General features: G+C 42.0%; 1 protein-coding gene across 2 annotated transcripts; it reads right to left on the reverse strand.

The window, feature by feature from the left end:
* Positions 1–229: 229 nt before the first annotated feature.
* Positions 230–12,210, reverse strand: LOC121677737 ((Lyso)-N-acylphosphatidylethanolamine lipase-like). Of its 2 annotated transcripts, XM_042056665.1 has the most exons (9): positions 12,081–12,210; positions 6,203–6,285; positions 4,814–4,899; positions 4,573–4,677; positions 4,075–4,363; positions 3,700–3,860; positions 3,382–3,493; positions 2,946–3,132; positions 230–511 (listed from the first exon to the last, which is right to left on the reverse strand). In XM_042056665.1, exons 1-9 carry the CDS (start codon positions 12,183–12,185, stop codon positions 419–421), a joined length of 1,221 nt encoding a protein of 406 aa, XP_041912599.1. In that variant the 5' UTR covers positions 12,186–12,210; the 3' UTR covers positions 230–418. The 2 variants fall into 2 exon arrangements, with proteins under 2 accessions (XP_041912599.1, XP_041912600.1); XM_042056666.1 differs by lacking the exons at positions 6,203–6,285; positions 12,081–12,210 and adding an exon at positions 5,447–5,809.
* Positions 12,211–15,122: the final 2,912 nt, after the last annotated feature.

Here is a 15,122-nt window from a genome sequence, read left to right on the forward strand (position 1 = left end):
GTAAGATATCATTTTATGCAGTGTACAGTTTGAAGTTCACATGACATACAGTGCCTTGTATTGTACTAAAGACTATTATAAACTGAAATTGCAAAAAAAAAAGTGCCCTTATTGGTATGACAATGCCATCCTTAAGCAATGCAACACAATGTCAAGTTATTGTATATTATATAAGTTATTGTATCATATAACATGAATACCTTTCAGATAAATGTAGGTGGAGCCGGCACACTGATACGTTTACTTTATTAAAAAGATAAATTATATTTGGCAGTCTAGGTGAAACAGTAAATTACATGAGAAAGAACACAACATGATGGTCTAACTTTCTTCTTCTCTCCCTCTCTCTCACACACACACACACAAACCTTTTTGTCTCTCCTACACACACACATAAAACCTCACTCACACTAGGCACTTAATCCACCACACTGTCACAGATACTCTGCACCACTCTGTTGAACTCTTCAGGCTGATCAGCATAGACATGATGTGATGCCCCTTTCACCACCTGAGAGAGAGAGAGAGAGAGTTCAGTAAATGGCTTGTAATTTCAAACTGACATTTTTAAAATGCTTATTTATTCCTGGAAGCTTCTCTCTTCCTCTTACAAACAGACACACAGGGCCAGATGTACGTACATTTGCGAACGTAGCGTTATCAGCGTCATGGACACATCGCAGATTGTGAACGCTGTCAGACCCAAGTTTCCGTCGTATTTATCAATCCAACGAAAGGCCAACGAAAGTTAAGGTTGTATTTGGCTTTTGGAAATACTTTCACCACAAAAACTGGTGCTCTAAATAGCGATTCTGTTGTCTTTGAAAGGTTCTCTTATTGATGCATTGAACTGCAATTTGGATTAACACCTGCTTTTACAAGGCGGAAGTATTTAGGCGCAGAATAGACGTGCGCTTTCAGGAGCAGTCTTTGTACATACCGCGGAATACATAATTAGGCGCTCTTTACTCTTCCCCTCCTGTCTTTTTAAGATAAACTCCCACTTTCCCCTGGATCCTCCCATTAATGCATATGCATGACATGACAAACGCAATCTGCCACTTTCATCTCCCGCCACAGGCAGTTTGCGCTTTTACATAATTGCGGCCTGTTTGTACATACCTCACAAGGATTTTACACGCACATTGCGAAACAGATAGGCCTGAAGTGGGCGCAAAAGCGTTAGTACATCTGGCCCACATAGTCATAAGTTCTCTAACACAGTAATTGAAAAGTACTGGTCCCTGACCATGCATTCGGTAATATACTTTCACTCTAGGAATCACTATTTGTTTATTCAGCAGTGGTCCTTGAGGTGATTTCTTTGTCACAATGGTGGTTCTTCATGTACAAGCAGTTGAAAACCTCTGCTTTAAAGTGGACATAATTTACAAGATTGGTTCCCACTGTATAAATCCCAAGAGGTTTAACACCATCAAAGAAGCTGGGTTTTAAATATTACGTTTCTTAAAGTTATATTTTTGAAACGTGCAGCGCCATCTTTAATAGAACAGAAGAAGATGACATCATGAGGTTGATTGGCTTTGAACTTGTACAGTAGTTTACATTAGCTGAGTGGTAATGACAAGCTGTCAGTCTGACTTGATGGATTATAAACAAAGATAAACTAAAAAGAAAATATTTGCAGGTGGGGATCTAATTTTGCATTGCCCATGTAAGCAGTACTGGGTTAAAAAGTACAGTTTAGAAATAAATAAATAATGTTACGTTTGGCTACCCACTTCAGTAGTGAAGTGGCAAGTGCGTCTGTCCAGTGAGTTTAGGCACTGCTTTTAATTATAAAGATGCTTCAAAATTCATAACGTTAGCCTAAATAAATGTATTGTTGTAAATCTATATGATCAACGATGGTTTATTAATAACTGGAATAAGTGAGGAGGGACAATGAAGGGGAACAACCGAGAAAGAAGTCAGACCTGTTGGACATTACATTAAAGTTAAGTTCCCTAACGTTACCTAACATGTGTTAACTTAAGAGGATATGCTGTGGAAGACGACATCATATGCAAGGAGTTGGCCTATTTGTCCAAGTCAGTTTAAAACATGAAAAAACAGTACATTCATGTGATGTACTGATGTTACAGTCAGTGATTGTGTATGACGTCACAATTTTGTTTATGTTTATATTTAAATTTCTAAGCAGGCGGTTTTGCCCAAAATAACATACATTAAATTTTAATCAAGGACCAAACAAAACATATCAGAGAGGTCTCACACCCCTCTCTTAAGTATTCCTAGAGAAACTCTTAGGGCTGTTTCACACCAGGTCCGTGGCGTGAATGTGTCAGCTGCGTGGCGTGTCCGATTTTATTTCGGCTCCCATGTTAACAGGTTAGAGCTTGCACACCGCCTGCGTGACACACACGTCTCAGGTGCGGCTCGAGCCATGGCGAAAACGCGTGCATGCTAGGAATAGGGCCGACGCCTATTTTTCACGCCACACGCAAGCGTGCTGGAAGCGTTTCCATTCAAAACAGTGAAGAAAAAAATGACGTGAGAAAAAGAGATGTTTTAATAGGCAGAGAGGCCGCCGCAGCGCCGCGTCAGACATGCTTCTGGTAAGCAAAGACATAGAAGCAGATGCACTACTAGAAGCTGGAGAGCTACAAATCGCGTGATACATCATTTGTTTTGTCATCACAACATTTTTGGCCACGCAGCCGCCACGCAACTGACACGCAACAGACCCGGTGTGAAACAGCCCTTACAGAGACCTTTTTTTTTTATCATCATGTACTCGGAATGGGTAGCTAGCGGATCGTGAGGAGATGTTATGGGCTTGAAATGGCGTACAATCTCTGACTGCAACATAACCCCTTTACTTTACTTTTGTTTTTATTTTAGACCTAAATATATCCAATTGTCTAAACTCTCACACAACACATTCTTCATGAGGGTTCTAAACAGCAGTCTTTGTGCCTTACCACTGTTTGTGTGTAGCTCGTGGGTCTCCGTTTGGCCACCTCGTTGCCAGTCTTACTGTCCATCCAAGAGCGGGCTCCATAGATTAGGGTCACTGGGAGGCCTGCGGGCAGGAGATGAACCCGGTCTAACATTGGACGCTTCGCCCAAAGCAACGACTCAGACATTATCCTGAAACCCACCTCCCCACTGGTGGAAGGGAGAAAATACAGTACATCAATGCAATGACAGACACGAAACCTCCCTGCACTATTAAGTGCACAGATATATCAAAATGATATATCACTATGAATTATGTGAATGTCTTTTGTGTATTATGAAAGACATGTATACTTCTAAACATATAACAAAGACTTGCCAACATGCAAGTGATGGTATAGGGATGCTCAGGAATGATCAGGTCTTTAAAATGAGAACGTTCAGTATTGTCTGGCCTACCTTGGGTTCTGGGCATTGCAGTGATATATGTACTGTGTCATAGTCTGGTCATCAAACATGTCTTCAAACTTGCTCTTAATGTCAGGTCTGAATCTGTGGATAAGTTTTGGCCCTGTAAAGAGAGAGATGAAAAAAAAAAAAATAGCATCCCAATCCCAATTTACACTCAACATCAACATCCACTAGCATGTCCTCCGCAAGCACAAATAAATACAGTACATGGAATGACTGGAGCAGAGTGTTCAGACATATTGATTCATGTACTCACACACACACATACACAGGGGAAAATTATCTTGCTATCGTAAGACTACATACCCCAAGGCCCTGCAGCTCTGATCCCTGCCAGTGGGTTAAAGCGGGAGGCCACGGAGATGAGACCCTCCACCCAGTAAGGACATCCAGGCCTCGCTGCAGCTGGGCCATCCTCCGGTATGTGCTCAAAGCCCCAAGGGTCTACAAGGATGAGGTGCTTCACCCTAAATAGGAAATGCATTAAGCCTTATGACTACCTAACTTACTATGACTTGTTTTGTTAGTGTAGGTCTTCATGTTTGCCAAACACATGTAGTATTTTATTATTTTACTGTAATGCAGGCTGCACCACAAACTGTCAGACTGAATAATTCTCAAAGATTGAAATGATCAAAGTAACTGAAATTGTAAATAATGTAAACTATTTTCAATTCTCACCTCTTTGGATGCTGAATGGCATAAGATGTCGCCAGGTAGCCACCCAGACTGTGACCCAATAGTATCATGCTTTCCAGACCCAAGGCCTGTCTCCAGTGCTCTATGGAGTCGACGGAGAGCTGCTCCGCCTGTGAGGGGTCTGTTGGGAAGCGGGGGTGGGAGCTACGCCCGAAACCCAGCAAGTCAAAGACCAGGACAGGACGAGAGCGACACAGGGGGTCTAGGTTACGGATCCACAAGCCCACACCGCCACATAGCCCATGCACCATCACCAGTGGTCTCTGAGAGGCTGAGGAGACACAGTAAGCACTTTTAGTTTTACTGAGCACCAGGACCACTTATTTATCATGTGGAAATGTACATTCCCAATCAAACTTCAGATTTCCTTATGTCACATCCAATGAATTAATCTTTGGTACTTGCTTTTCATGTAAAGCGGACTTAACAAACATAACATGTAAAATTAGGTAAAATTAACAATGAATGACAGGTTAGTACCAGGATTAGGAGGAGCTTGGGGAGTCTTGTGAGTCACTGATACTGTCCAGATTTTGTCCTGAGTAGGAAGCGAGACAAAGCGGGCCCACAGGTCATTCTGCACACCTGTGCATATGTTGAGGGGGGACAAAGGTTAGAGCCCCAGGAGATTATTATTTCACACATTCGTCAATCAACACCATCACCAAGATGTAGTACTCACAGTCTAGGATCAACACCATCACCAAGATGTAGTACTCACAGTCTAGGATCTTTGTCTCTGCATTCCTTAGCTGATGTGTAGAAGTTGGACGCCATGAAGGCCACCAGTTCCAGCTTGACACTGACCTGGGAAAGAGCACGCTTTTGCTAGAATAGTGTTTTTTACAGGCTTAAATGCAATGATGAACAGGAATTTAATACAGCAGTCCAGAACCCTTACGAAAAAGAACTATAGACCATAAGATTTCTATTGTAGCCTAGTATAACCTATATTCTGAATCTGTAACAGACTATATTATGAATCTGTAGTATTATTGTGTTATGGTAGCCTACTTCTAGTATGTCCCAAATTACTAGGCCTATACGATTCTTATAGTATTATGATATTACAGATGACTGATATTTTCTCAAAACAGCCTATATAGCCTATAAGATTCCTATAGTTCGTAGCCGTCTCGTAGCCTAATACGAAGAATAGCCTACTACATGCCATTGTCGATTACTAGCATTAAACCGTCTCATGTAAATCTTAGACATGGCCATTCATTAATTAGAGGATAGCTTCATTGCAAATTATAACAGTAGCCTGCTGAAGTATGACGTAGGTTAATATGTGCAAGTCGTGTTATGGCTATAACACGACCTCGACTTGTTCATGCAATGTAAAACTTACTTTGAATCCGATTCGTCTTGCATGTTCACGACGTACCATAAAACATGTCACACTATGTTTTGTTGTGGCTCAGTCCTGTGTTTTCTCACTGACATGTTTTGCAACATCGGCATCGGCATGGCATGTCAGAATCAGCTGATTTCAGAGGTCGGCGATAAACAAACTGCGTCAGGGTAAGACTAGGCTACTCATGCATACTGTAGTACAACAAATGAATGCAACTAATACTCAGTTTAACATACGAAAAAACAATGCATGTTCTATTTCTGAAGTGACGACATTCCTGGGTGGATTGTTTACTGCAGTAAACTGCTGCACCAACCCGGGAGATTTTTTTTTTTGAGCTGGACACGCAGAAATACGTCATACTTATGCGACTGTATGTGCGCAACGTCTTAAGTTGTGTGTCTTTGAACGTTTTTGTGCCATAAAACATGTCCAACTCTGTGTATCCGGCATTTCTCGTTTTTTGGAGGAGTATGCGAGTAGTACCTCGTAGGACCAAATTAAAAGTTGTTGATGCGTACCTGCTGTACATTGTGCTCACCGGAGTGTTACAATTTCTGTATTGCTTACGGGTCGGCACTTTCCCGTTCAATAGCTCTTCCTGGCTTCATATTTTGTGTCGGATCCTGTCTCGCAGTTAAAGGTCTTACAAATTTCTGCATCTGCACCACATTCTGCTTGACCACGTTTCTATATGATTTGCAAATGAAGATTTGCATGAAGATTTTGGAAAAAAAGGCCTAGACCTACCGGTATTTGTTCAATTTGAATTTGATGCCAGCAGCACATCTCAAAAAAGTTTGGACAGGGACATGTTTTTGTGTTGCAACAGTCTGTAAACATAGGGAACAGAGGAGACCAGTTGCTGTAATCCTATTCCTATTATACATTCAGGGGTCTTAATCATGTTTTTTATTCCATGATGCACACAGTGTGTAGGCCAGGGCTCTCAAGTTTTGAAGTTTGCAAGGAGTGAGACTTTGTCCCCCCCCCCCCAACAGACCCACCCTCCCCATGTCCCATCAGAGAGCACAAATTCCATTATTTCAAACACACTGTTTTATTTATTCCAGAACCCTATAGTAAATAATAATAACATAAATTATAATATATAATTTCACCCAAATGGGCCCTTTGAACAGCAGTGGCTCATTCTGCTCTAAACAAACAAATGTGAAAAAGCACATTTAGCCCCAAAATGGTCTCTTGAACGGTGGTGGTTCTGCCTGTGTGTGTGTGTGTGTGTTTATGAGTGATTGTGGCAGATTTTGATGCCTTGATGACTGATACTGGGGGCTCCCATTTAAAGCACTGTGGTACAATGTCAACTATTTTCACAGTCATGAGGCCATCCTTAAAAATATTCTTGTTTGCAGTAACAGCCCAAAAAAAAAAAAAAAAAAAAAAAAAAAAATGGGTCGGTAGGTAGGTCAATATTTCTTTTCTCAAGATTCAAAGTAAAAAAAAGTACAATTTTGGTCATGGTGATTACGTAGGTATGAATTTAAACAAATGTGCATATTGTGACGTAACTGACTGGGTCCTCAACCCGTGCCTTCAGGTGCATCACTGCAAACCTCAAGCTGATGCAGGTTATGTAAACCAGCCTTTCTCAAACTTCTTTGACCTGAGGCCCAGTCATGGCATGTGGGGTCATAGGGCTCACCTACACGTACCCAACCCCACTCCCTCCAAATCAAATTGTCATTATCATTATCACAATCATTATTATGTTGTTATACATGCACTTTCACTTAAATGTTTTGTGACATGCACATCAGAGGACTGCTTTACTAATGTAAGATATAATTAGGTTCATTGCTTTTGCTGCATGATGCTTGCATAAGAAAAGAAATACTTGTTTTGGGATGTTTCCCTCATGCAAGCATCTGCATTTGAATGCCTGAATGTAAGGATTCAGGAAACACAATACCAGCTTTTTTGGCGAGCAGATAGGCGTAAATCACTGAGCTGTTGATCTTTAACAGATAGAAAGAAGGCTACAATAGCTTTTGGCCACGTTATATTCAAATGTGACAACAATACTCAGTGCTATACAGTGTATTATACAGTCTCTGCTCTGTTTCTATGGAAGTTCCACAAATCAACGTTGTTCTATTAAGTGTCGTTAAACAATTAAATAGCATTCAACAGGTTGAAGCGGAGCTTTGATACCCAAGATATCGATTAGTTTCAGTTTCTCTCGCGCAGACGCCTGCATTGAATGAACGCTCATACCACCACTTTATTGTATGGCTCCATGTTTAATGACATCGATAGCAGAAACGTTTGTTTTCTTTTTTTGTCGGGGTCCGCGGTGTATTGATCAACTGCGCAGCAGTTCAGTTCAGTTCAGACGAAGCACCGGGCCTAATTTCACTCCACGATTCCGCTGACCAGCAGTCTCCACGTTGCGGACCCACATCAAAACAAAACTATTTCCTGATTGGCCGATAGGTTAGTAACTGAACAGCAGCTCTCTGAGCTGAATGAGCGCACAGACAGCAACGTTGTGTGACACTTTTGTAAAATATAGCCCTAGACATTTCTGTGCGGGTAAGTTAATAATTTCTCGGAGTGAGAAATGCCATGTGTGGCGTGTGAGCGTGTGAAGTCATTGAAATGCGTGTGTCTAGCGTGAGACTTGAGAGGTCTGAGTAGGCCTAAGTCTGGACTGCAGGCCGGCCATTTTAGCATCTGGGCTACTATGAGCCATACTGTAGTAATAGTGCAGAATGCAGTTTGTTTTGTTGTCTGGATGGCAGCATTTTTTGCTTAGAATCTGTATACACCATTTAGCATTAATTTTGTCTTTCCAGATGTGCAAGCTATCCATGCCATAGGAACTAAGTATAAGTATATGTACTCTTTTGATGCCATGAGGGAAATTTGGTCTCTGCATTTATCCCAATCCGTGAATTAGTGAAACACACTCAGCACACAGTGAGGTGAAGCACACACTAATCCCGACACAGTGAGCTGCCTGCTAGCAGCGCTCGGGGAGCAGTGAGGGGTTAGGTGCATTGCTGAAGGGCACTGCAGCCGTTCTTACTGGACGGGGTTCAAACTGGCAACCCTCCGGTTACAAGTCCAAAGCGCAGTAGGCCACGGCTGCCCCAACTAATGCACCCACATACTGTAGATGCTTGCTTTTGCACCGTTGTTCAATTGCACAGGAGGGAGGGGGAGGGAGTAGCGAGCTAGCTCTCTGTTTTGTTTGAACGTCAACAGAAGTGACGTTACCTAACATTGAGTTCTGTTGAAAAAAAGCTATAAACCAGCTTATGCAGGTGGACATGCTGGCGTGACCATCTGAGGAAGCTGTCATGCTGGTGTGACCAGCCTGTCATGTGGGATACAACTGGTGTTAGATGGTGACCAGCCTGCCAAGCTTGACATTGTTGAAGTTTTGCTGGTCTAGCAGGTCAACCATCAGTGGTCAACCAGTAAACCACCTTAGGCTGGTCAGGCTGTTTCTTTTCAACAGGGTTGTCTGAGGCTGCTGAAAAAATATCCCATTGCTTGTTATAGATAGATAGATAGATAGATACTTTATTGATCCCCAGGGGAAATTCAAGGTCTCAGCAGCATACAGACAACACAAACACATTCTTTAACAGCAGAAAGAGTAATTAAAGTATATAATATAAAAACACAACTAAGCAATAAGGACAGTAGAAGATAAAAAATATACGCTAAATATACAAAAATACAAATTATACTAACTAAACTTAAATACAATATATACAAATATACTAAAATACAAATTACAAAAATACAAATTATACTAACTAACACTTAATCTAAATCAATTCTAAAAACAGTATCCACATAGTGGTGATTAATCAATCAGAGGCGCTTGCAATGACTGAGTGACTGAGGCAGGGACTGAGCCTGTGATTCTCTGTGCATAGTAAGGTATGGTAAGGTGCTCTAAGGTGCTCTGTGTGAATGAGTGTCATGGTGGTAGTGCAATGGTGATAGTGGTCATGGTGATAGTGCAAGTGAGTAAGTCCAACAGTGCAACAATGCAGAAATAAAGTAAAGTCTATATATCTATATATTTAACTATTTAAGAAAATGTATAAGTGTGGCCACAGTTCGGCTGTGGCATGGAGGGGGGGGGGGGGGGTTATGCATATGTGCTAATGTGCTAATATATCACGCAAACAGTGAGGCATAAAGACAGCGTTAAAAGTGGCTAGTGGACAGACAGTACCAAACATGGAGGGGGTGGAGAGGCAGACAGACTATGCAGAGAAGTCTATCTCTCCTCTTCCCTTAAGTGAGGCATTGAACAGTTCAATGGCCCTGGGGACAAATGACTAGTGGTAGACAAATGGTAGAACATCCTGAGGAGCTTACTGCACACATTGAAGGACCGCAGCCTCCTCAGGAAGTACAGCCTGCTCTGCCCTTTCTTGTAGAGTGCATCAGTGTTGGCTGACCAGTCCAGTTTATTGTCCAGGTGGAGACCCAGATACTTGTAGGTGCTAACCACCTCCACATTGACCCCATCATGAAATCCACCACCATCTCCTTGGTCTTTGTTGTGTTAAGTTGAAGATGATTGAGTTTGCACCATTGCACAAAGTCCTCCACCAGGCTCCTGTACTCCTCCTCCTGCCCGTTCCTGTTACACCCCACAATTGCAGTATCATCAGAAAACTTCTGCATGTGGCATGACTCGGTGTTGTAGCAGAAGTCAGATGTGTACAGGGTGAACAGGACTGGAGATAGCACAGTTCCCTGTGGCGCTCCGGTGCTGCAGATCACAGTGTCAGAGAGACAGTTCTTCAGTCTGACGAACTGTGGTCGCTCGGTCAGGTAATCTGTAATCCAGGTTACCAGGTGAGCATCCACACCCATCTGCAAGAGCTTGTCTCCCAATCTGAGGGGCTGGATGGTGTTAAAAGCACTTGAGAAATCAAAGAACATGATTCTCACAGCACTTTTCCCCTTGTCTAGGTGGGAATGTGTCCTGTGTAGAAGATAAGTGATGGCATCGTCCACGCCCACTTTCTCCTGGTATGCAAACTGTAACGGGTCTAGTGCATGGCGTACCTGGGGTCTGAGCATGCCTAAGACCAATCGCTCTATTGTCTTCATCACATGTGATGTAAGAGCGACAGGTCTGTAGTCATTAAGCTCACTAGGGTGTGGCTTCTTAGGGACAGGGGTAAGACATGATGTCTGCCACAGTGTTGGAACTTGTCCAAGGCGTAGGCTCAAATTGAAGATGTGCTTCAGTGGCTCCCCAGTTCAGCAGCACAGGCCTTGAGTAGCCTTGGACACAGTCGGTCAGGCCCCACTGCTTTATTGCTGCGCAATTTCTTAAGTTGGACTGTCACTTGATCTGTTGTAATGGTGAAGGGTGTAAGGGGAGGGGAGGGGGAGGGGGAGGGGGAGGGGTGCATCTGGGATCTGTGTGTCTGATGGCTGTTGACTGAAGTCGTTGAAGTGAAGTCGTTGTAGTGTTATCGCTGAATGTACCCGAATTAACACTTAGATAAGAAATCTTGTTGAGGTGTATAGCTTGAACTATATATTGCTGTCTTCTTGGGTAAGGAGTCCTAACTGAGTATGGAGAAGGTGTGTCCAGACACTGCTGCTGGGCCTCTTTACGGCTCTGGTATGTGTGGTCGTTGTTGCTCACCTGTTGTGGCAAGTTACTGAATTATACAAAATCTTAAAAACTGCCCATAGAGGTAAACTTGCTTGTATTAACATGTCGAAACAGAAAAATGTGTTAGATCTGTTAATATGAACAATGAGCTCACTTGGAAGCCCTTAAATCCCCGTATTCATATTAATTGCAGGGTTTGCCATGTGATCAGTGTGTTGTTATTTCATTAGGGCCTGAGCACTGGAGATTCAGGCTGTGACTTGTCCTGAGGGTGTGCAGCCCTATTGTTTCTGTAAGGATTAGTGTTTTTTGCCTTTTATGAAGTGGTTCCCATGAAAACTAATGAACTTTAGCATACTTAGCATTATCAGTCTTCACTGTCACCATCAGGGACAGAGGTTTGACCCTGGGTGAAGCCCAGGGACTCCATAGTGCCCCCTTATGTCGCTGATGTAGTGCTTACAGTTTTTTCTGATTGCTTAAGCACATTTTTTGTAACTATTGTGAGGTCTATAAGGCAATCGAAGCCGGAGACAGGATATAAAAGGTTATAGGAATATAAACAATTTATTAATTCTCTCCAACCCTCTGAGACACGTCAGATCATAACAACAATCGGTCAGACAACGTAGCACACACAGCTACAAGCTCCCAATGACAACACGTAGACCTACTGCTGCTGGTACAAACAGGCTACTGCGCATTAGTAGTAGTACCCACCCAATACAATATAGATTCCCTCTAGTGCCCGATGGGCCTCACAATAATATAACCCACCCGCACCCTGATATGATGCACACAACGCAGTAAGCTTTAATATGGACTATGAAATGAGAGACATAAACAGTGACGTACACGATGCCTGTAATTAAAACAAACATAAAACACATAATTTACAGATATTCCAACGCTTCCCCGCAACCACATCAAGCAGCCTTCACCACATACCAGGAATCAGCAGACAAATCAATTAAAATTGCCACAAGGCCCATGCCAACTCACCCAGCTTCTCACGTTATGCCGCTCACACCGTTCGCGATAAACATCACAGCTCTCTGCATAAACTACAAAACACATTGCGATATCACAGGGTGCTCGACTCGCCATAATGTCAAAACCATCACATTTAAAGATCTGTGCGTCTTACCTTGGACCGCAACAAACACTCAAAACTTTGCAAACATTCAGCTGGACGAAGATGGCAAGGGGCTTGTGCAACCACACACAATCATCTGCTCCCCCACCTGCTTACCTAACGGGGATATATCCAGGTGCGCTGCAATCAATGGGATTCCCCCTACGTCACTACAAGCGACACACCTCCCGACGTCATTCCTGGGGATACCCCGACTACACCACACTATGGCTTTTTTTGCAAAACTCTACACACAAATAGGAAAACCTTTCACCCAATCAGCAAAACATTGTAGTTCTCTTGCAAAAGCCAACACACCTTGCTTACAGTTTTTTCTGAATGCTTAAACACAACTGTGATTCTTATAGCACAATTTCTAAAACTATTAATACTTATAGCAAAACCACACTCCTGGCAAATCATACACATGTATGGCTATTGTTTACACTATTTTGCCAACTCTCTGGCACACTTTCTCATGTGAAAACTGTTTTAAATAATTAGTTCACTTTGCAATCAGCCTAAGCACTATAAATAAGCCACAGGTAATGTACAATGGGTACAATGGAGGGAGCAGGAAGAATGAGTGAGAAGAGAAAGAAATAGCCCTTTTACAGACAAAAAAAACAGTCTACATGTGGGGATATTGTCATGTCAGGCCTGGATACGTCATTCCAGAATATATTTTGCCCGGTGCCTTGGACTAGGATATTGCATGTGATGTATCCCTGTATGTTTACAGAACTATGACAAAAGTATGACCTCAAACTGACATAGGCTACCTTGTGCACAGAGAAAGCAAAAGCCAGATGTGTTTTTTATTCAGACCATCAGTGTGTAGTTGGCACATTGTGTGCTTACTATTGTGATGGCTTGTGTTTACTGTTTGATACGAAAACATCATTTTTTAGTTTTGCGAACTCAGTAAGTAATTTTGCTATAAGAATTAATAGTTTTAGAAATTGTGCTATAAGAATCACGGTTGTGTTTAAGCATTCAGAAAAAACTGTAACAGAATTTGAAATGATGAATCCCTGCCACAGTCTCTGCAGCTACCACATTTTGTGAATTTCTGTCTATTTAGCAGACACTGTAACATAGTGTCAAAGATCTGTAATGTTACTGTACATGATACATTAGGTGTTTATGGTTCTTTATTTATACACACACACACACACACACACACACACACAGGCTCACACACCTAGTTGGACACACACAGATATACACACATTATACACACACACACACACAGGCACACACAAACACGAGCTAACACATATAAACACACACACATACACAGGCATGCATAAATGTAAGACACATACAAACACATAGATGTGCTTTTGACTATTTTACATTACAGAATAAAACTATGATATAACCCATAGTAAGCAGAAAATTGTATACAAATCAAAAGATTTCCCATCATTCTTCAGTACACATTTTGCTGTGATAACAGTTTTGTCCACTTTTGCCATTCTCTCAACCAGCTTTAGACAGGTCTCTGGAAGGGGTTTCCTACCATCTTGATGGAGTTCCCATGCATGATGAGAAATTGTTGGCTGACTTTCTTTCACTCACTGAAACGTATTCTATGTGTCAGGACTCAGGAGACTGCCGCATGGACATGGCTATGATCATGCCAATAGTTTTTAAAGCAGTCATGAAACTGAAATTTAGCACACACATTAGATGAATGAATTTGACGCACATAATGCAACATGTGAGTGCATTGTTGTATGTTGTTGTTGCATTCTTCAGGAGACACAGACCATAATCTTAATGGTATTTAGGGCTTTCAATCGATTAAAAAATGTAATCTAATTAAACATACTCTGTGATTAATTAATCTAAATTAATTGCATGCTTCCATTTTTGCTATGAACATAATCTTAAAAACAAGTTTGCCAGATGAGTGAATCAATGAACAGCCTGAGTTACCACTCACTTGCAATGACATGTGCAGAGTATGCTAACCTAACACCAAGGTAATGTAGGCCTATGGAATACCACCTATTATCCTTTTTTTGGCCATTTAAACATGTAGATTTGTATTCACATAATTACTAGGTTGTTGCCTTTTCAATCCAGTAGTCCAGGATAAGAAATAGCAGTTCAAGAAAATAAACTAAATAGTAGGAACAAAGAAATTAAAGCAGCATAGCCTACAAGTGCAAACGGAAATGTAATGTGTTAGCAAAGATAATGAATGCGTAGCAAGATGGGTCGTCCTAGTTCATGTCTATGAGGGCAAAGTGGAGTTCAGTCAGAGACGGGCTCTGGTTCAGTTCCCGCCTGCACAGGGGCGTGTCACTGACGTATGACTTACGTTTGAACGCCTCGGTTCCACGCCAGACAAGCCGGAGTACAAAATAAACTTGGTGTAGCCTACACCTTCATTAATGTTGTTTTTCTCCCGACTGGAGGGTCATACTGAAATAGGGAGGAGGGTTTGGAGATCATGATACCGTGTCCGAAATGTGCATCCATTGCTCAGAAAAATAAGGCTTTGACAAATTCTGGGAAATTCTTGGATTCTGCCATAGACCTCAATGTTAAAAAGAGAGCCGATCACTGCATTAATGTGCGGGGGCGTGTACTGCTACCCTATTTGCACAAATTTCCAGGGACAGGAAATGGCCTCTCATGAAGTATCTTCGTAATCAACCATCTTTGGTGTAAGTTATTAGAATGGACATAAATGTAACCACCTTCTACATACTTTTAAAGACATTTTGTTTCAAGTGTGCAACAAAGTCAATTTATTGAGGGAGTTTGTCGGTTAGTTAGTCGGTCATAGGGTAGGCTCAGCAAAACGTTAGTAGCAAAGTTAATTTTGACAAGGCTGGCCTGGCAGCTAGCATTATTATCATAAAGAGGTGTGCTAACTCGTAGGCCTAACTCCG

The sequence above is a fragment of the Alosa sapidissima genome, chromosome 12 (genome assembly GCF_018492685.1).
Source record: "Alosa sapidissima isolate fAloSap1 chromosome 12, fAloSap1.pri, whole genome shotgun sequence".
In the NCBI taxonomy this organism is placed as follows: Eukaryota; Metazoa; Chordata; class Actinopteri; order Clupeiformes; family Clupeidae; genus Alosa; species Alosa sapidissima.